This window comes from Schistocerca cancellata, chromosome 8 (genome assembly GCF_023864275.1).
Source record: "Schistocerca cancellata isolate TAMUIC-IGC-003103 chromosome 8, iqSchCanc2.1, whole genome shotgun sequence".
Lineage (NCBI taxonomy): Eukaryota > Metazoa > Arthropoda > Insecta > Orthoptera > Acrididae > Schistocerca > Schistocerca cancellata.
Window position 1 is genome coordinate 322,947,319 of NC_064633.1, and position 22,217 is coordinate 322,969,535.

The following is a 22,217-nucleotide window of genomic DNA, read 5'->3' on the forward strand; positions in this document are numbered from 1 at the left end:
ACGATGAATCAACAGCCTGAATGAGCTGATACGTCAGATATGTTTTGGCCCATATTTCGTCCATACCGGTGGGCCTGTCACAGATAAATGCACATCTGTAATATTTCACAAATATTCTCAAAAGAGTTTTTGCACTGGTAAACACTCAGTCTTCACTTGACACTTCAACAGTTGATTGACGCAAGTTCCTGGATCTTTTGGTGCAAGTTAAGGACCCAATTTCTTATATCAGCGTCCACTTCCCATCAAGACTGGAACAGCATCACAACGTACTGGGTCTAAGCTACAGCAGGTACAACATGTGGACAGGAACTAAGGTGGTCCATGTGAATTTGGTGATCATTCAAACGGTCTCGCTATAAAGAAGAGCACTGCTCAAGTCTGAATGGACGCATGTATCTGCCACTGCATAGAAATTACCAGTGAGATAATATAGCATCAAGGTTGGAGGAGTGATGATGAGTACGTGGAGATATCTTTAACTGATACAATTTTTCGACCAATGTCGCTAGCAGTCACTGTGTAGCTCCCAAAGTATGGAGGAGTTCTATATTGGTTGTAGGACTCCAGTGGTGATGATGTAATGTACCTAAAAATCTGGAGGCACACAGAAACTTGGTAATTATTTACAAGTTGGATTTAACTCTAGACAAGGACGTTCTGGACCTGCTGAAGTCACTGTCACCATTGTCAACAGCACCGTTACAAAAGACACATTCTTTTTGGCCGCTGTTGGCATGGCTGGCGGCTAGTGACGACCGGAGATAATGTGACACACACAAGTAACATAAAAACGTTACAGTGGGGTACACGAAAGACAGATGGCCAGAACACAGAGCTAACCAACTCGACAGTAATAGTCGTTAAACGGCTGACGTCGTAACATCGTCGTCGCTTCGAGCACTGCTGCCGAAAGTGGAAAGCCGACGCATTCTGGGAATGGTGTTGGCCACGGAAGCGGCGTCGAATGGCCGGAAGACAACGGTGGTGGTGGTTGCGAAGCGGTGCACTGCGGGGAACCGCTGCGAGCTGCGTCAGACGGCCGACGTGGCAACACTGGCAGCGCTCGCGGCGCTGTTGCCGTAGTTGGAGAAGCGGCGGCCAGTGGCGGGCAGCAGCCTGACGGAGACGGTGGCGTCGTGCGGCCGGAAGACGACGGAGGCGGAGGTGCGGCGTCGCGACGACGGCTGGGTGAGCGTCTCGGTGACGGTGGAGGTGGTGTCGTAGCGGATGCGCCGCCCTTCGCGGCCGGCCTGTCGTGGGAAGCACACCGACAGCCAGCGCAGCGGCGGCAGCTTCCTGCGGGCACAGAGCACCGGGCGACGGGTCAGCAATGGGTAGTAAAATTGTTTTACAGATTAAATTGCATCATATTCGCTATCAGCTGTACTGTCTTCATCACGTGACGACACTACTGACCATTAAAATTGGTACACCACGAAGATGACGTGCTACAGGAGCGAAATTTAACCGACAGGAAGAAGATGCTGTGATATGCAAATGATTAGCTTTTCCGAGCATTCACACAAGGTTGGCGCCGGTGGCGACACCTACATTGTCCTGACATGAGGAAAGTTTCCAACCGATTTCTCATACACAAACAGAAGTTGACCGGCGTTGACTGATGAAACGTTGTTGTGATGCCTCGTGTAAGGAGGAGAAATGCGTACCATCAGGTGTCCAAGTTTGATAAAGGTCGGATTGTAGCCTATCGCGACATTGCTGCTCGCCTTGGTCGAAATCCAATGACTGTTAGCAGAATATGGAATCGGTGAGTTCAGGAGGGTAATAGGGAACGCCATGCTGGATCCCAACGGCCTTGTATTACTAACAGTTGAGATGACAGGCATCTCATCCGCATGGTTGTAACGGATCGTGCAGCCACGTGTCGATCCGTGAGTCAACAGATGGGGACGTTTGCAAGACGACAACCATCTGCACGAACAGTTCGACGACGTTTTCAGCAGCATGGACTATCAGCTCTGAGACTATGGCTGCGGTTACCCTTGACGCTGCATCACAAGACAGGAGCGCCTGCGGTGGTGTACTCAACGACGAACCTGGGTGCACGAATGGCAAAACGTCATTTTTTCGGATGAATCCAGGTTCTGTTTACAGCGTCATGATGGTCGCATCCGTGTTTGGCGACATCGCGGTGCATTCACATTGGAAGCGTGTATTCGTCATCGTCATACTGGCGTATTACGCGGCGTGATGGTATGGGGTGCCATTGGTTACACGTGTCGGTCACCTCTTGTTCGCATTGACGGCTGTTTGAACAGTGGACATTACATTTCAGATGTGCTACGACCCGTGGCTCTGCCCTTAATTCGATCCCTGCGAAACCCTACATTTCAACAGGATAATGCACGGCCGCACGTTGCAGGTCCTGTACGGGCCTTTCTAGATACAGAAAATGTTCGACTGCTGCCCTGGCCAGCACATTCTCCAGATCTTTCGCCCATTGAAAACGTCTGGTCAATGGTGGCCGAGCAACTGGCTCGTCACAATACGCCAGTCACTACTCTTGATGAACTGTAGTATCGTGTTGAAACTGCATGGGCAGCTGCACCTGTACACGCCATCCAAGCTCTGTTTGACTCAATACCCAGGCGTATCAAGGCCGTTATTACGGCCAGAAGTGGTTGTTCTGTGTACTGATCTCTCAGGATCTATGAACCCAAATTGCGTGAAAATGTAATCACATGTCAGTTCTAGTATAATATATTTGTCCGATGAATACACGTTTATCATCCTCATTTCTTCTTGGTGTAGCAATTTTAATGGCCAGTAGTGTAACTCTGTCCAAACAGGTCTCAGTGATATCGACCGACTACTCAGTGATCCTCACCTGATAGGAGTTAAAGGACATGAATATGAAGGAGCATGTAGTTAGCATACCGCTTTCTCGGCCGTTGTCAGTTTTCGTGCTCGGTGTCTTTGTCATCCTGTTCTTAGCACTACTACCTCTGGATTTCCAGGTAATGGGTTCGAGTCCCAGGTAGATTGGAGATTTGCTTTGAACATCGAATAACTGTTTGCGCTGTCTTAATCATCTCATTTCGTCATCATCATAAGAACTTTCAAACCACAGAAGTGGCATCGAACAGAAAAACTTGCATCAAGCAGCTGAAAGACTCCAGACGTCTCTTCAAGACAATATTGCCATATGATTAATTAGTTACAGTTTCCATGACAGCAATTACGATCTTAGATGTTTTTCAAGTGGTTAAAGTCGCTGAAGACACATTTGTTGTCAACACATAAAATGATTAAAAAGGATGTGAGCTGATGCCACCATTCGTCACATAGACCATCAGTATCGAAAGGAATTAAATCTTATCAAAATGGATTTGTGCTTATTGTAAATTCTTGTAAAGTGCATTTTTAATTACTTGAAAATGATCTAAACTCAATATTGAAGTCATGAATGTTGTAATAAATAGTACAGTCAATGGAGAATACAATGTCATTTAGAAATTTCCAGAAGACTATAATCCCAAAATCGATACAGTTGTGTTTTATTTATTTATTTACTAGGCGACTTGACAGACGTTGTCCTGTCCAAACTGAAAAACAAATTTGTGATCAATTTGTCGATTTGCAAAAAGCTTCTGGAAATCTGTAAACAAAGAAAACAATGAGAAAGCAACTGTTTTTGAATGATAATCGCATCTATTAATGATTATGGCTATTGACATTCATTTGGGGAGGAGGACATTTACAAGTACATCAATCCAGTACCTTACATGTGAGATGAATACATTACAACACAGGAAAGCTGGAAATATGTGATGTTACTGGAATGTGATCTACTTGGAACCATGCGGTTTTACTCCTAAATTGAAACCTTAATTGAATTAAGACAGAATTTCATGTCAGTCATATGTTACATTTCATTAAAGTTGAAATCACGTTTTCATTATGCTCTTCGTGTTTGCTGTGCAGTTCGAGTAGACCGAAAATTCGTTCATTTTGTAGAACTGCGAATTCTGCGATATAAATTGTTCCGTTACATGACCTTATTGCAGCGCAACATGACTGTGTCACTTCTGTTTAATTGTCTGACTGTGTAATGCAAACAACCACTATTCAGCGGCAAATGGACATCTGATTCGCTTTGTTGTTACTGTATTACCATTTTAGCTTCAAAGCTAATAATATTTCATATGTAAATTTGAAATTATGCTTGAGATAAAACGATGAAACCTAATTCATTTCATGAAACGATTGCAATGAAATTACAACACGATCACAAGTGCACTAAAAATAAGCAACTGAATCAATTTTTTGTCACTCTGTAACTTATTGGCTTGATTCACAATTTGACAATCAGCTATCAAACGACATTTATGCACTTAGTAATGAAGTAAACTGGAATTGGAATAGAAATAGAATAAGAACATTTGTTGGTTGGATAGCTAAAAGGCGCAAAAGGAAAAAGACAAGCGCCTTTATTTTAATTTAGGCTATAATACGTTTTTCCAGGTATTTCTCGAAATCTTCCAGATTTTTTTACAAGTGAAAGCATTAAACTGAGATACTCTCCGCCTGGGAGCATACCGAACAAAACATAAAGAGAATCAAACAAATGTGTTATTCCTGTCGTCAGTTACGGTCGGCAGTGCACACAAAAATCATTATTTTTGCAGTTTGTCCGAACCGTCATACTTTCCTTTTCAACTGTCCTGAATTGTTTTTCTTAAAAAAATTCCGGGACAATAACCAACTAAACAAAATAAAACAGAAACAAAAAAGAAGCAAAGAACGTTCATCGTTCGAATCATGAGTTATGGTCTTGAGTTCACACAGAAATCCCAATGAAGTAAGCACTTTTAGGGTTTTCCGAATTTTCCGATTTTCAGGCACACTTTTCCAATTTTTCTTTCCCAAAAAACCTTATTCAGACCTTTGCTTTAAACTACGCAAATCGGTCCAGTTTTTATCAGTTGATGTACTTATAAACGAAAAGCTTTTAATTTTGATTTATATAGATTTCTGTGTGACCTCTAGTTATCCAGCTTCTAACTACGTCCTATTTTAAACTATTTTCAACCTATATAATTATCTGATATAAGCAATCATGACGAAATACTAGTCAGTCGGTCAAACAACATGAGTGGCTCTGCAGCGCTTTAGGTGGTGCAGAAATGGTGAACGGATATCATGTGACCCTCGATCACAGACGAAAGTAATGGCACAGAAGTAGTATGTTTTTGAGTTTATACCAGTCGCTTGAAAGCTCCACTGATTAGGCACAACATTATAACCACCTGCTCAACATACTGTTGGTCCACTTTTAGAATGTAATACAGCTGGAAATATGCGTGACTTGGATTCAATTAGTCATTGATTGGTATTAGGACGTTTGCGGTTCCACATTTTTTTCGCGCAAATTATGCACACATTTGCCATAAATTACGAGCAGGTGGTTTGTGGAAGCGGGGCTGCACCCAAATAGTGTCTCAGATGTTCACTGTCACGCTACTCAGATCACTGCACCATGATGACGAATACTTTCAAAGTAAATTGTAAGTTCTTCACAACAAAGCCTCGAACCTCGAGAAAGAACGGCGGTAGCAAAGTTGTAGATATAAGTACGGAGGTATGTTGTGCTCGATAAATTGTTAAGTAACCTTATTGATTATTGAATTCCCTGTGGTGTCTGTATTAGAGGTACTAGCAGACCAGCGTTTATCAGAATTTTGTACCCTAAGAAGGAATAAATCAACAGTACGTCTTACACTCCAACTCAAGCTCGCTTCACCATACGCGGCCTTTCTATATGCTACGATGCTTATGAGCGAAGTCAAATAGCAAAGAGAGAGGCCCCAACTAATTAAAATAAAATAAATATTCCTACAGAATATCGGTTTCCTCGTTGCTGCTAACACTGTCGCGTATTTAATTTTTTGTATTAATTTTTTTTCTATGTCTGTATAACATCATACACTGATTTGATCCTAAAAGAAAAATTGGCCAACAAAGAGACAACCACAGCCATACATACTGCAGACCAGTACCACAGAATCTAATGATTAGACGATCATGGGAGAACTTAGCAGTTTCTCCGAAATGGCAACAACCGTTAGAATCTGCTGATAATTTGAACGATTCTTTCTTCAAATAGGCACTTTGACACAGAAAAAGCCCTCCTCTGCTTCGGTTGGTAGTAGGCAGAAAGGGAAACATCTTAAGTAAGAAGACATTTTTTGATTTATTTGTCCCAGCGTTTCTCAGCATTTGGCAGGCGACCTAATTTTTGACGTCCGAGATTAACCGCGAGCCAATCACTCTGATGTCATAAAACTACGGAATACGGCTGTCTCACTTCCATTCTCCTTTTCGTATTTCAGCAGTTGCAGGTAGTTGAGGCCAACCGTTGTCACAGTCTTCTGTACTGGGCGCGCAGCTTGCAAAAGGTCATAATGTGACATCTCCTTTATACTTTTGACAAAATAACCTGTATTGTTTTTAATTTCTTGCTGATTACATAAGTTCACAATAAGCTTGATCCGACATATGATCCATCACCAAGTGTTCGTGTGGATGCGAAGACCATATATTTTATTGTTTTATGTCTATGTTATAGTTTTATGAGATTTTATCTTACGAGTATTTAATACTTACCTCTAGATGTAGTGATGTCCACAAATCATCCTGGAACGTAAGTTCTTTTATGTAATAAGTTGTGAACATAAATCGCGTAATTACTCTCTATAGAAAAATGGTATTGAAAATTCCTAATGGTTTTTGGCAGTTGTAAAACACAGATGGTCAATGCTGCCCTGTGTTTACAAGTAAAATACGAATGGCGTTCAACAAGTAATGCAACACTTCTTGTTAGAGCAGGTTCGTTTAACACGCCATGTTATTCCCCAGCCTTTTGGCTGTAAAACCTTGATTTTCAACATAATCTCCGCTGAATGCGACGACCTTACGCCACGTTACTGGGAGGGCCCGTATACCCGCATGCTACCACCCTGCTGATCGACGTCGCAGCCAGCTTCTTGCTGCATCAATAATATCTCTATCATCTAGTGCTTCCTGCGGAGTGTATTCGTCATTGAGCCAAACAGATGGAAGTCGGAAGGTGCGATCTCTGGGATGGAGTGAGGTTGCGAAGGAAGTCTTGTAAGGTCTCTCGGGGACGCAAACCTCAGTGAGGCCTTGCATTGTCACGGAGAACGAGAAGTTCATTTGTATGTTTATAGCTACGAACACGCTTGATGTCGTGGCTTCAGTTTCCTGAGAGTAGCAACACACACTTGCGAGTTGACCGTTGCATCATGAGGGAAGGCATCAAACAGAACAACCCCTTCAGAACCGCAGAGGTCCGCCGCCATTACTTCACCGGTAGAAGGTGCGGCTTTGAACTTTCTCTTCGGAGTAGAGGTGATACGGCGCCATTCCACAGATTGCCTTTTTGTTTCCGGTTCGAAATGATGAATCCATGTTTCATCGCCTGTCACGACGTTCGTCAAAACGTTGTCACAGTCAGCCTCGAACAGATGGTCCTTCGTTGCTCTTCGTGATGTGCTGTTAAATGACTAGAAAGCCAGTGGCACACACTTCCGAGTACCTCAACTTGTGGACGCATGTGTCAGCACTACCAAATGAGATGTTTAGTTGTTCAAAGAGGTGTTTGATTGCGATCTGTCGATCATCTCGAATGAAAGTTTCCGTACGTTCCAAAATTGCAGGAGTCACAGATGTGTGTGGCTGTCTGGCACATAGGAGATCAGACAGGTTTGCACGGCCTTGTTGCTGTAATGACAGAAACCTCACGCAACGACTCACCCTACTTTTGTTCACTGCCAGGTCTTCACTGACATGCCAAAAGCACCTACGAATATCTGTGATACTCCGTTTTCCTGTCAAAAGACACTCAGTGATAGCTCTCTGCTTGGAATGCACCTCCGATACAGAGGCCATTTTGAAGGCTACGTAAAGCTTCGTCACCTGTTGGAAGTTCATGAAATTACAGGGGCTGAAGTGGAAATATTCCACTATGTTCCACGAGTTCCGATTTTTTTCTGCCGAAATTCCCCGAGAAAATACTGTGCTGCATTACTTAGTGATGGGGCCCCCTCTTATTTCCTATGTATTCAGGGATTACTTTTGTCAAAGATATTGTACATTATGTAGATACCCGTTATTAATGTTATTTATTCTTTCTGTTTATTATGTTGTCTTTATTCCTTTTTTCTATTGTGTCAAGAAATTTTTGCAGGTTTTGTAATTATTTCCGTCTGTTCGCTTAGGACAGGGGAAGCCAAGATATCGGCTCACAGGGTGTACCTAGGGACGAGTTCCATAGCACTCAGCCTCGCTTCACATTTCCCTCAGCGTTACACGCCACGCTGTCCGAGTGCGTGGAAGAGGAGGAAGAGAAAGGCGGGATTGAGGGGGGGGGGGGGGGGGGGGCAAACGCCCCGCATTTAAATGGCAGTGCAGTCGCACTGTGTACTTTTTGGTTTTATATTTCACATTACTCAACAACATAGGCCAGAAACAAAACAAATTTTCAGTATTACTTAATTACTTTTTGCGCACTGGAGACATAATACAATTTTTATCTTGTGCGAACTGTCGGCATAGAGAGTGAAGCAAAAAATTTCACAAAGTTTAGCACTCAATTTTCCACATAATCGTGAATTATTTAGTTTCATAATCGAAAAAAGATATTTCACATAAATATGTTGATTGAAATATTGAGCACTTTTGATATCTGATTTTGGAGACTTGGAAACTCTACTTGTGGAAAGCATTGCAGACGTCCTCTGTTAGTGAGCTTAGGGAACTGGACTATCAGAATGTGTCCTTTCTGCAACGTGATTTTCTTTTTACATGCATCCCCATCAATTCTGAAAGAAGTTACCTCTCAACGTCTTGCAGAGGACAGTGTGCAGTCAAGTCCACTTCAGTGTCTACAATCCATTACGCATGTAGTAATTTTCGTTCCTGCACTTCTTTTTCCTTCATAAATTCGACAATACCGAGTCTGAAATCGAAAAATCACTCTAGTCATGCCCCTTGACATAACCAACGTACTTTGCGGTAATACAGGAAGTCTCCACACTTCTTTTTCAATTCCATTGAAAACGGTTGCAAATAACATTGTGCCTTCAGAAATTTTACTGTTAGTGCCACTGATTTATTCACGTGCTCTAGGCCTGCATATTTAGCAGAAAGTGCTTTTTCAGGTACAGAACAATGAATGCCGTCTGTTTGTGTGAAAACAACGAATGAAGTTTTTAATTTCATTTAAAAAATTAAAATCCTAGAGAGAACGTAATCGAAACTCTATGAGAACTCTACATAGTGTTCCAAAAGGTGACACCGTGAACATTTTGAAAGAACTGGAAATCTATGGACATACAAATGAGTATTCGAATAACAGCCCAAACGAACAGATGGGTCTAAATGTAAAATTACCTGGAAAACTCTATTGACATAATAGAAAACAAAAATAATAGACTACATCTCTGACTACCTAACATATAATTTAGTTGTCAACATAAAGCATAATTGGAGCTATCTGTCATTTGACAACTGCAAAAATTAACACGAATTTGTACCACTATCGTTTAACAGAAAGTAAATACGTGACCTATGTTATCAACATAGGTCACAAGAAAGCTACGTTGCAAGACGATTTGCAGATGTCACACCATCTAGATGTAAGTGTAAAATCTGATAAAATCTGGTTGTTCTATTACATAGACCTAGAATAAAATGATATATACATATAATGTCAACAGGAACACTTAATAATGGCACATACGTAAAACGGGAATGTCGTGAGCTTACGTAATCAACAAGAATAAACAATTTCCAGCTAATTTTGTCAAAAGCATAAAGATAATGTTACCACATTCAGTTCCAGGCACTTATCACCTAAAGTCTCGTTGCACATTTGCTGTCAATACATTTGACGTAGACGCATAAAAACGTCCCAGATAAAGCGCCACCGTTTTAACACGTCATCAGGAATTATTATGAGCGGGAGTGTTGCAGCAGTCTACTGGAGACTGAAACCCACCTCCAACATCACCATGTATAAAGACGCCGAATCTGCCTGACCGTTGTCACCCTTACAGGACTCTCGTTGGTGCAACGGTATGTCTACCTTTGCTCGAGAACATTCCCCACAAGAGTATCTGCGGTGTAGAAGTTAAATGTAGGTCGTTCGGCATTATGTAATCTCAACTAATTTACTAATTTATTAACAGGGCCTGTTTATCTTTAAATATCAGCGTTTTGCTTGTTGTCTACAGTGATTGATTTCATCAAACATATAGGTGTTGTTTTATCCGATGGTCGAGGTGTGGTTTCCCTTTGCATTTTTTTGGTTTCCATATATTTGTTGCCAGATTACCAAAACAAATAATTTAGTAAGTGGCAACAGCATTGTCCCCTATAAATCGGATACGAAGTCTAGACTGCCCTATTAGCAACTTCCATATTGACTAACAATATTTCAGTGAACACCACCCACTTCCATTTTTTAGTAATTAGATCAACTGAAAGAATCTTAGTTTTTTGGTTCCCAAAGAAGGGAGAAGCGACCTTCCGAAACCGTACCCAGACAACCGCCGAATGAGAAATTTTTTTCATAATTTCTGATCTGGACTTTCTGGTCAAGACTTCTACTCTTATACTCTTACAACGGACGAACCCATTTAGACAAATGAGAAAACACCTAATTTTGTGACATGTTCGCCGCTTTGACACAATCATCTGATCTCGCCTTATGAGATTTTGCGCCAGGAAATGGAAGTAAATTAAGAAGGCATGTTACGAATACTGGTTACAAAGCTGGTTAGTAATTGTGTACCTAGATAAAGCATCTCAGTGGTTGACGTAATGTGAGCAATTCAGTCAGTCATTTAGGAAGCTATTTCAATTTTCTAGGATTGTTCTTAAACATTGTGTAATCGCAAATTTGTTAGAAGGAAATGATTCATATAAGTAAATTTGTTAATTGTTAAAAAATATAAATACTCATCTATACATTGACTCAAATAAACATAAACATTGTATTTTATACACGACTTCCCATTTCTAGCAGCTGCCATTCGCGGTCACGTTTGTAGTTTAATCGTTGTTGCCCTATGCACCTACAGTGCTACCAACTAACTACATTTAATGAAAACAAAACAGAAAAAAGGAATAGATGGTTCAGTGCATGTGTATCGGACTGTAGGGACAAAAGTTTGGGATTCGATCCCTCATCTGTCTCAAGATTTTTCTGTCAGTTATCGAGCTTTCTCATCCCTGCTAATGAACTGCTTAAGAATTCTCCCTACATCATAAGTTCCCTGTGCAATAGGGGTTGTAAATAATTTCACAAGTATGATGGAGGAAAGCACATAAGATCTCCAATTCTATAACGTCTTGTTTAACATTTATGATAAAACCTTCCAGCATGCAAGTATTGCATTGTTGACGCCCAAAGTTATATTGGTAACTTGGTCCCTCATGTTATTAAATTGAAAATATAATCAATCCGCTGATGACAAAAACATAATATGCTGTTAGAATATTAATTTACTATAACCAAAAAAATTAAGATTCCTTATCCAACAGGAAGAGTGTAAAACGGTCGGAAAAATAACGAGGTAGCATAATATTGACGAGTGCTTGCAAGTGGCAGTGCTCGACTCAGATGAAAGGAAGTATTTGGAAATTTATTTAACTGAAGCCGTTGCAAGTTTCAAAAGCCTGATTGGAATTGCTTCATTCATGTTCTGCGGATCGGGTGAAGTCGATCGGCCGTTAAGCAAAGTTTGGTGGCTGCCAACGGTCTGTAAATCCAAATCGGCAGTAGGCAGCGCGAACAATTAAACTCGCCGAATCGAAGTTGATTTAAATTAAAGTCTCTTACATCGGATATCCCTTTCGGTGAAGAGTGTTTGTGTGCCACACACGTGATAAAACCGATACGGAAATACAAAATGTCAAATCAATTACGCAAATAGAAGTCAGTTTTGTAGAAGCACAGCGTGAAATTGCTTTCAGGGACAGAAAAGAAAAGCAATAACGGATAGCCGATAACCTTATCGCAAGATAGTGATTGCACAAAATGTGCAAGATGGCGAAGTGATTAAGACATAGCTCTCATTCTGCGGGAAAAGCGTATGAAATAATTCCCAGCGACTTTAACTTAAATATTTCGCGGATTTACTGCAGGAATCTACACTAGAAGACTCCATGCCACGCCCTACTTCAAATGATCTAATGCTCGGCCTCTGATGACATCGAAGCTGATAGGCTGTTAGACACTAATTGTTGTTACTTCATTGCACAAACTGAAATAAGTGGTTCACACTTAGAGGTTAAATTTCTCTTGTAAGACTCAGACAAAAAGCTATTCCAAAGTGCGTCCTCAAATCATAATAGGTTTTGAGTTCAGCCAAGGAGGTAGGGCACAATAGTGGGTGTTTCGTATACAATTTCACACAGCCGATTCTTCATATCGTTCATTCATGGTCAAATGAACAGCGAATATCACATAGAGATCATTCAACAAATTGTAAAGACAATAATCTGAAGACTAGCAACGGTACACATGGTTTCAATGCGTGAATGCTACACCTCATGTAATCTACAACACTGTTACTTTCTGGGATTAATGTTTTTTATCGTGAAGTAACTTCGAAACAACTGCAGTCCTCTTGGTATACTGAAGCACCTCCATCTCGCTTCTGCTTATAGAGAACCTTTAAGGATGCTGGTTACAAACCGCGTCCTCTTGCTGTTAGTGAATTTGAGGGAAACTACATCTCGACTATCAGATAACAACATCTACCTGTCAGATAATTTCAACATCTTCTCTTTTTGTCTTCGAAACGACGCGGAGGATATTTTTCCAGTAGTCTCATAGAATATCCCCAGCCTCGTAGATTCTACAAATCAATTTGAAAAGTCGTTTGGTAGCCACTCCCTCCAATGATCTTTGAAATTCAGAAGGAATGTTGTCGATATCTTCGGCCTTGCTTAATCTCAAGTCTTACAAAGCTCTATTGATCTCGGATTCTAGTACTGAACTCCAGATGTCTTTCTTATCAACTCCGATCTCTTCAATCTTGTCAGCTGACAGTTCTTCCCCCTTGTAGAGGCCTATAGTGAACTCATTTCACCCATCAGATCTCTCCTCTGCCCTTAAAAATGGAATTCCTCATTAAGAAAACCTGTATTAGTCCACTTATTATATGACCCATCCGAGAAGATTATTTAATAAAAATAGAGAAACATCAGCTATTGCTGTGTGACAATAGTCCTACTGTGTTTCTTGGTATTTCAATAACATTTGGTTTGAAGATAATGTATGATACGTAATAATTTCTTACTATGAGACGAGTTTTTAGATTACCATTTGGAAACATGGAGTTTTCTATATTGTGCGTGCTTGCAGAGTAACTTCCTTTGTCGTCTATCTACAAATTCCATTATGGTAGTTTTCGTGAACGTTTATTTACACCTATTTAAAATGGTTCGGTCGATCGGAAATGCCACCAATTGGGAAATAGGCGCTGTCGTTCGTTTCTTATATGAAGAGACGTGAAAGCTGCTAAAGTCCCTCCTCAGATTAGAAAAGCGTATAGAGAAAATGCTATGAGCGCTGGAATGCTTTGAAAATGGCGTAGAGCATTTAAATGCGGGCGCTCAAATGTGCACGATGATCAACAAAGAGGGCGACTATCCGACATTAATGACATTGCAGCAAGTCGTTAAAATCGAAGAGATAGAAATCACACGATATCATCATTAGCTCGCGCCTCTGCTCACGTTTCTAGAGGTGTTCTGTGTGAAACTGCGAAAGAACCGCTACATTATCGGAAGTTGTGGGGATACTGAGTTCCAGAAAGTTGAATGAGTTGCACCAAACTCAAATGACTTTCCGCTAGAGGTACTGTGTAGAAGTGAATACGAGGCGCGGAGTAACCGCGCGGTTAGAGGCGCCATGTCACGGATTGCGTGGCCCCTCCCGCCGGAGGTTCGAGTCCTCCCTCGGGTATGAGCGTGTGTGCTGCTCTTGGCATAAGTTAGATTAAGTAGTGTGTAAGTCTAGGGACCGATGACCTCCGTAGTTTGGTCCCTTAGGAATTCACACACATTTCAACATTTTTTGAAGGGGACACAGCTTTACACTAAGTTGTCATATTCAACCAGAATCAAAACAAAAGTCCTTGAAATGGAGGAGTTGAGAATCCCCCAAGAAAGTGAAGCTCTAGCAAACAATATCAGTCGAAAACATCACGTACATTGGGTTTTTGTGATAGTCGGGGTGTTCTGATAGTCGACATTTTGGCCTCAGAGTAACACCGTCGTTGCACACTTGTTATATGAATTTAAAGAAACTATGTGGTGCCATCCAAAGCAAAAGGCATGTCGCGCTAAACAGAGAGATCGTTTTGCTGTATGACAATGTTGCTCATCCCATTCAAAATCTCAGCACCTCATATGGTTGGAAAGAATGTGATCTATCTCTGTTAGGGCCTGACGTAGCACCTAGTGACTGTCATTTGTTAATGCGTTCGAAGGAGCGCGTTGCCTGTCAGCACTACGATGACGGTGTCAAAAAGTCAGTAAAAGACTAATTAAAAAAATCAGGTTGCTGATTTCTGTGAGGATGGATTTCGAAGCTGGTCATGTGATACAGCTAACGTCTTTGCTATAGATGGAAATTATATAAAAAAGTAGGTCATGGTACAGACTTCAGTAGTATAGAGATCACGACTGACACAGTATATGTCACACTTATGGGTTGCCTAGATGCAGAGGCTTTGTTTTGACATGATAGTGCAAGATAGTGAAATCCAAGAGGGCGGTAATGGGTTATTAAAAAATGCAAGATAGTGGAACAACCCCAGTTGTACTGGTTGGAAAATTAAGAACAAACGAAGCTGGTGAAAGAAGCACAGCATCCCTCTGACCCCACAATACAAGTTGGTGCCATGTTAAAAAGCATGTGAAAATCCTGAGTTGCATAAACTGGTATCGTAAATAAAAGTAACTAAACGGACGATACTGGTGTAACTTACAATATTTCCTCATCTGAAACATATCTATCATTTATCAAAAAAATGTAAGCTCTGTTAGCAACATATAAACACAATGTTATTCTTACATATACAGTGTCTTGCCAAAATACATAACAAGTGCAACATACATTATTTACACCTATAAAATGTTTGTATTAACTGTCAAATACACATAAGCACACTCATGCATAAGTCAGTGTCTAAAAGTTCATAAGAAAAGTAACAATGTTGACAGTACTGGTGTAACTTACAATATTTCCACATTTTTAGTGCCTATCAGATCACATGTGGCAATGCTGATCTAGCTTATAGGTGAAACTGGACTGGACATCGAGCAATCTTCGCTGCACCAGTGCAAGGCACAATGAAGCCCCAGATTAATTATAAGATACATGTTACCTAAAATAATGTGGCAGCTACAGTGAGAGTACTACTATTCTGAAACTTACATAGTAATATACCGTTGGTGCCTAAACATACCTGTGGACTCTCAAACATGCATCTGGGGTAATGATTGTCATCATCATTGGGTAAATTGTAGCCTTCACCACATCACTCCAATAGTATGTACCATGGTTTCTGTGTAATGTTAGTTTTTATTTTAAATTCAGTGCATTAGTATTTGTAAAATGACTCTTAGTGTTCATTAAAAAATGACGATCATTCCACTTGGGACCTGTGGAATGGTACATTAGCTTATTTGTTTTAGTTGTAAATATTTGTCATGTATTGTTGTTTTTCTGACATGTTCCACATCCTGGAGGACCTCCTCACTACGGATCAATTGGAATGAAAGTAAATCTAATCTAATCTAATCCATGACTGATAATGGCAGTCACCATCTACTGTTCAGCATTTTATTTCATTAAAGTGACATGACTTTCCAGTGTGCGAAATGTTTTGTATCACGAGACAAGGTATTTACCTTAGCACGGACTCATTATAATGTTTGGGTGACTCTGAAAGTAATCCCAATTAGGTAGCTGAAAGCAGAGCAGCCTTTGTATTAAATACAGATATTAAAACTACCGTTCAGTACACTACTGCATCGAAGTGCCATATAGTCTGCACAGTGTGACAGCATTAGTCAGTACTCACTCAGTCTACCATAATCTTTAAGTTAGAACAGTAGTGTCAGCATCAACGTAATGTGTATTTTTACTGTTACAGTACAGTTAAGTACAAACGATAGAGGCACATTTCTTTTGCACCATTATGGAAGAGATTATTAGGTGTTTCATAAGTAATGCAGACAACTTTATTTTGGAGGCAAGATAAAATTATTGTTGGTCATCAGAAATTTGTGTGCGACCTTGTCCATAATTGCCTTTGACCACACTATGTTTATACGTTTCATGCGTTTTGAGGGTATGCTTGTATGTTACGATAAGTGACCTATTTACGTTTTTATGTCGTTATAAAAGAATTCCTCACACTGTGGGGAGCCGGACTTGGGTATCACGGGGATGTCAACCTCGTCCCGTCTGGCCCCTGATCGGTTTGCCGCTGTGGTTGCCCTGGTTGCTGCCCGCAGTGGGGCTGAGCCCTCGCCTGTGGTTGATTGGTAGGTCATTCCAAGGCGTGGCAGGCAGCGAAAGACGTCCCCGGAGGCTGATCAGAAAGCCTCCCCGGTGCGTCTGACAAACAGGTTTCAAGCATTGTCTCTAGCTGAGCCAGATGCAGCTGCCTGCCCTGTTTCAGAGGATGATTCTCAGTCTTCAAGGTCCGGGCGATCACAGAGGGTGGGCTTATTGGTAGTTGGGAGCACCAATGTTAGGCGCGTAATGGGGCCCCTTAGGGATATGGCGGCTAAGGAGGGGAAGAAATCCAGTGTGCACTCCGTGTGCATTCCGGATGTAGTCATTCCTGATGTGGAAAGGGTCCTTCCGGATGCCATGAAGAGCACAGGGTGCAGCCAACTGCAGGTGGTGGCACATGTCGGCACTAATGACGTGTGTCGCTTTGGATCTGACGATATTCTCTCTGGATTCCAGCGGCTATTTGATTTGGTGAAGGCTGTCGGTCTTGCTTACGAGATGAAGGCCGAGCTCACCATCTGCAGCATCGTTGACAGAACCGACTGCGGACCTTTGGTGCAGAGCCGGGTGGAGGGTTTGAATCAGAGGCTCAGACGGTTTTGCGACCGTGTTGGCTGCAGATTCCTTGAATTGCGCCATAGGATGGTGGGGTTTCGGGTTCCGCTGAATAGGTCAGGAGTTCACTACACTCAGCTGGCGGCTACACGGGTAGCGGAGGCTGTGTGGCGTGGACTGGGCGGTTTTTTAGGTTAGAAGGCCTCGGGAAAGTACGGGGTGGGCTGCAATCTCAAAGGGTGCATGGCAAATACAGGACGTTTTTGGATCAAGGAACAGTCGGAATTGTAGTTGTAAATTATTGTAGTTGTGCTGGGAAAGTCCCTGTGCTTCAAGCGCTAATAGAAAGCACGGAAGCTGAAATCGTTATACATACAGAAAGCTAGCTAAAGCCTGAAATAAGTTCTGCAGAAATTTTTACGAAGTCTCAGATGGTGTTCAGGAAAGATATATTAGGCAGAATTGGTGATGGAGTGTTTGTGTCTGTCAGTAGTGGTTTATCTTCTAGTGAAGTCGAAGTAGATACTCCGTGCGAATTGGTATGGGTGGAGGTCATACTTAACAGCCGAACTAAGTTAATAATTGGCTCCTTCTACCGAACCCCAGACTCCGATGATATAGTTGCTTAACAGTTCAGAGAAAATTTGAGTCTCGTAACAAATAAATACCCCACTCATACGGTTATAGTTGGTGGGGACTTCAACCTTCCCTCGATATGTTGGCAAAAATACTTGTTCAAAACCGGTGGTGGGCAGAAAACATCTTCCGAGATTGTCCTAAATGCTTTCTCCGGAAATTATTTCGAGCAGTTAGTCCACGAACCCACGCGAATTGTAAATGGTTGCGAAAACACACTTGACCTCTTAGCCACAAACAATCCAGAGCTGATAGAGAGCATCATGACTGATACAGGGATTAGTGATCACAAGGACATTGTAGCTAGGCTCAATACCGTTTCTTCCAAATCCACCAGAAACAAACGCAAAACAATTTTATTTAAAAAAGCGGATAAAGTGTCACTAGAAGCCTTCGTAAGAGACAATCTCCATTCCTTCCGAACTGACTATGAAATGTAGACGAGATGTGGCTCAAATTCAAAGATATAGTAGCAACAGCAATTGAGAGATTCATACCTCATAAATTGGTAAGAGATGGAACTGATCCCCCGTGGTACACAAAACAGGTCCGAACTCTGTTGCAGAGGCAACGGAAAAAGCATGCGAAGTTCAGAAGAACGCGAAATCCCGAAGATAGGCTAAAATTTACAGGCGCGCGACATTTTGCACGGACTTCAATGCGAGATGCCTTTAATATGTTCCACAACGAAACATTGTCTCGAAATTTGGTAGAAATTCCGAAGAAATTCTGGTCGTATGTAAAGTACACAAGCGGCTAGACGCAGTCAATACCTTCGCTGCGTAGTGCCGATGGTACTGTTACCGACGACTGTGCCGCTAAAGCGGAGTTATTGAACGCAGTTTTCCGAAATTCCTTCACCAGGGAAGATGAATGGAATATTCCAGAATTTCAAACACGAACAGCTGCTAGCATGAGTTTCTTAGAAGTAGATACCTTAGGGGTTGCGAAGCAACTCAAATCGCTTGATACGGGCAAGTCTTCAGGACCAGATTGTATACCGATTAGGTTCCTTTCAGATTACGCTGATACAATAGCTCCCTACTTAGCACTCAAATACAACCGCTCGCTCACCGATAGATCTGTACCTACAGATTGGAAAATTGCGCAGGTCGCACCAGTGTTTAAGAAGGGTAGTAGGAGTAATCCATCTAATCCTATATCATTGACGTAGGTTTGCAGTAGGGTTTTGGAGCATATACTGTATTCAAACATTATGAATCACCTCGAAGGGAACGATCTATTGCCGGCCGCGGTGGTCTAGCGGTTCTAGGCGCTCAGTCCGGAACCGCGCGACTGCTATGGTCGCAGGTTCGAACCCTGCCTCAGGCATGGATGTGTGTGATGTCCTTAGGTTAGTTAGGTTTAAGTAGTTCTAAGTTCTAGGGGACTGATGACCACAGATGTTAAGTCCCATAGTGCTCAGAGCCATTTGAACCATTTTTGAACGATCTATTGATACGTAATCAGCATGGTTTCAGAAAACATCGTTCTTCTGCAACGCAGCTAGCTCTTCATTCGCACGAAGTAATGGCCGCTATCGACAGGGGATCTCAAGTTGATTCCGTATTTCAAGATTTCCGGAAAGCTTTTGACACCGTTCCTCACAAGCGACTTCTAATCAATCTGCGGGCCTATGGGTTATCGTCTCAGTTGTGCGACTGGATTCGTGATTTCCTGTCAGGAAGGTCACAGTTCGTAGTAATATACGGCAAATCATCGAGTAAAACTGAAGTGATATCAGGTGTTCCCCAGGGAAGCGTCCTGGGACCTCTGCTGTTCCTGATCTATATAAATGACCTGGGTGTCAATCTGAGCAGTTCACTTAGGTTGTTCGCAGATGATGCTGTAATTTACCGTCTAGTAAGGTCATCCGAAGACCAGTATCAGTTGCAAAGCGATTTAGAAAAGATTGCTGTATGGTGTGGCAGGTGGCAGTTGACGCTAAATAACGATAAGTGTGAGGTGATCCACATGAGTTCCAAAAGAAATCCGTTGGAATTCGATTACTCGATAAATAGTACAATTCTCAAGGCTGTCAGTTCAACTAAGTACCTGGGTGTTAACATTACGAACAACTTCAGTTCGAAAGACCACATAGATAATATTGTGGGGAAGGCGAGCCAAAGGTTGCGTTTCATTGGTAGAAGATGCAACAAGTCCACTAAAGAGACAGCTTACACTACACTCGTTCGTCCTCTATTAGAATATTGCTGCGCGGTGTGGGATCCTTACCAGGTGGGATTGACGGAGGACATCGAAAGGGTGCAAAAAAGGGCAGCTCGTTTTGTATTATCACGTAGTAGCGGAGAGAGTGTGGCAGATATGATACGCGAATTGGGATGGAAGTCATTACAGCAAAGACGTTTTTCTTCGCGGCGAGATCTATTTACGAAATTTCAGGCACCAACTTTCTCTTCCGAATGCGAAAATATTTTTTTGAGCCCAACCCACATAGGTAGGAATGATCATCAAAATAAAATAAGAGAAATCAGAGCTCGAACAGAAAGGTTTAGGTGTTCGTTTTTCCCGCGCGCTGTTCGGGAGTGGAATGGTAGAGAGATAGTATGATTGTGGTTCGACGAACCCTCTGCCAAGCACTTAAATGTGAATTGCAGAGTAGTCATGTAGATGTAGATGAAGATGTATTTTGACAAATAACGCAGGCAGTTTTATTTTGGTTTGAAGGTCGAATCTTCCTTTCCATCTGAGCTCTATGTGGAAGATTGTCCACCACTCTCTTTGAACAAACAGTATTCACAACTCGTATTTGGTAAATTTCAAAGTTATTTTTGCATTTTAGGAAAATAAGCGGTTTAAGTTACATAATACATAAAAGAGCTCATAAAAATGCGCCATTTTTAGTACGGTTTGTTCTGTTAAACTGCCAGAAAATGTGACGTCGGTGGAAAAACCAGTTAGTAAAATGTATCCACAAGTGGAGGCAAGATCAAAAGTAGTAAAAAACAGCTATATTAACCAATCAACAGCGTCTATTGTATTTATGCTGATGCATTATCTACTTCTCCCCTCAAATGGGACATAGTATGGTTTGTTTTTGTACCATCAGTACACAATCTCATTTACACCTAAGAAGAGGCGCCAACAGTCACTACATTCCCTGCTTAGCATGTTGTTTGGGACACATGAGTTTTCTACTGTTGCAAATCAATAATAGAGACAATTTAGAAGCAGAAAGAGTATTGCGGCATCTAATTTGAGAGTCCCACCATCAAGTTTTCGGTGTCAAGTGTGTATTAACTTGTAAGTTACACAATAATTACATGGTTTCAGTAACTGGCACATTGCTTTGGATAATATGTTTTTGTACAATTATAGAACAATATTCACGTAATTCAGGTATGGAAATACACTCCTGGAAATGGAAAAAAGAACACATTGACACCGGTGTGTCAGACCCACCATACTTGCTCCGGACACTGCGAGAGGGCTGTACAAGCAACGATCACACGCACGGCACAGCGGACACACCAGGAACCGCGGTGTTGGCCGTCGAATGGCGCTAGCTGCGCAGCATTTGTGCACCGCCGCCGTCAGTGTCAGCCAGTTTGCCGTGGCATACGGAGCTCCATCGTAGTCTTTAACAGTGGTAGCATGCCGCGACAGCGTGGACGTGAACCGTATGTGCAGTTGGCGGACTTTGAGCGAGGGCGTATAGTGGGCATGCGGGAGGCCGGTTGGACGTACGGCCGAATTGCTCAACACGTGGGGCGTGAGGTCTCCACAGTACATCGATGTTGTCGCCAGTGGTCGGCGGAAGGTGCACGTGCCCGTCGACCTGGGACCGGACCGCAGCGACGCACGGATGCACGCCAAGACCGTAGGATCCTACGCAGTGCCGTAGGGGAGCGCACCGCCACTTCCCAGCAAATTAGGGACACTGTTGCTCCTGGGGTATCGGCGAGGACCATTCGCAACCGTCTCCATGAAGCTGGGCTACGGTCCCGCACACCGTTAGGCCGTCTTCCGCTCACGCCCCAACATCGTGCAGCCCGCCTCCAGTGGTGTCGCGACAGGCGTGAATGGAGGGACGAATGGAGACATGTCGTCTTCAGCGATGAGAGTCGCTTCTGCCTTGGTGCCAATGATGGTCGTATGCGTGTTTGGCGCCGTGCAGGTGAGCGCCACAATCAGGACTGCATACGACCGAGGCACACAGGGCCAACACCCGGCATCATGGTGTGGGGAGCGATCTCCTACACTGGCCGTACACCACTGGTGATCGTCGAGGGGACACTGAATAGTGCACGGTACATCCAAACCGTCATCGAACCCATCGTTCTACCATTCCTAGACCGGCAAGGGAACTTGCTGTTCCAACAGGACAATGCACGTCCGCATGTATCCCGTGCCACCCAACGTGCTCTAGAAGGTGTAAGTCAACTACCCTGGCCAGCAAGATCTCCGGATCTGTCCC

General features: G+C 42.4%; 1 protein-coding gene across 1 annotated transcript in view; it reads right to left on the minus strand.

Annotated features, from left to right (window-relative positions):
• Positions 1-438: 438 nt before the first annotated feature.
• Positions 439-22,217, minus strand: part of LOC126095541 (cardioacceleratory peptide receptor-like) — a 359,367-nt gene continuing 337,588 nt past the window's right edge. The window contains exons 8-9 of the mRNA XM_049910321.1: positions 1,164-1,299; positions 439-597 (exon numbers count right to left, since the gene is read on the minus strand). Of these exons, the coding sequence (XP_049766278.1) occupies positions 439-597; positions 1,164-1,299 (295 nt within the window). The remainder of the gene's footprint in view (positions 598-1,163; positions 1,300-22,217) is intronic.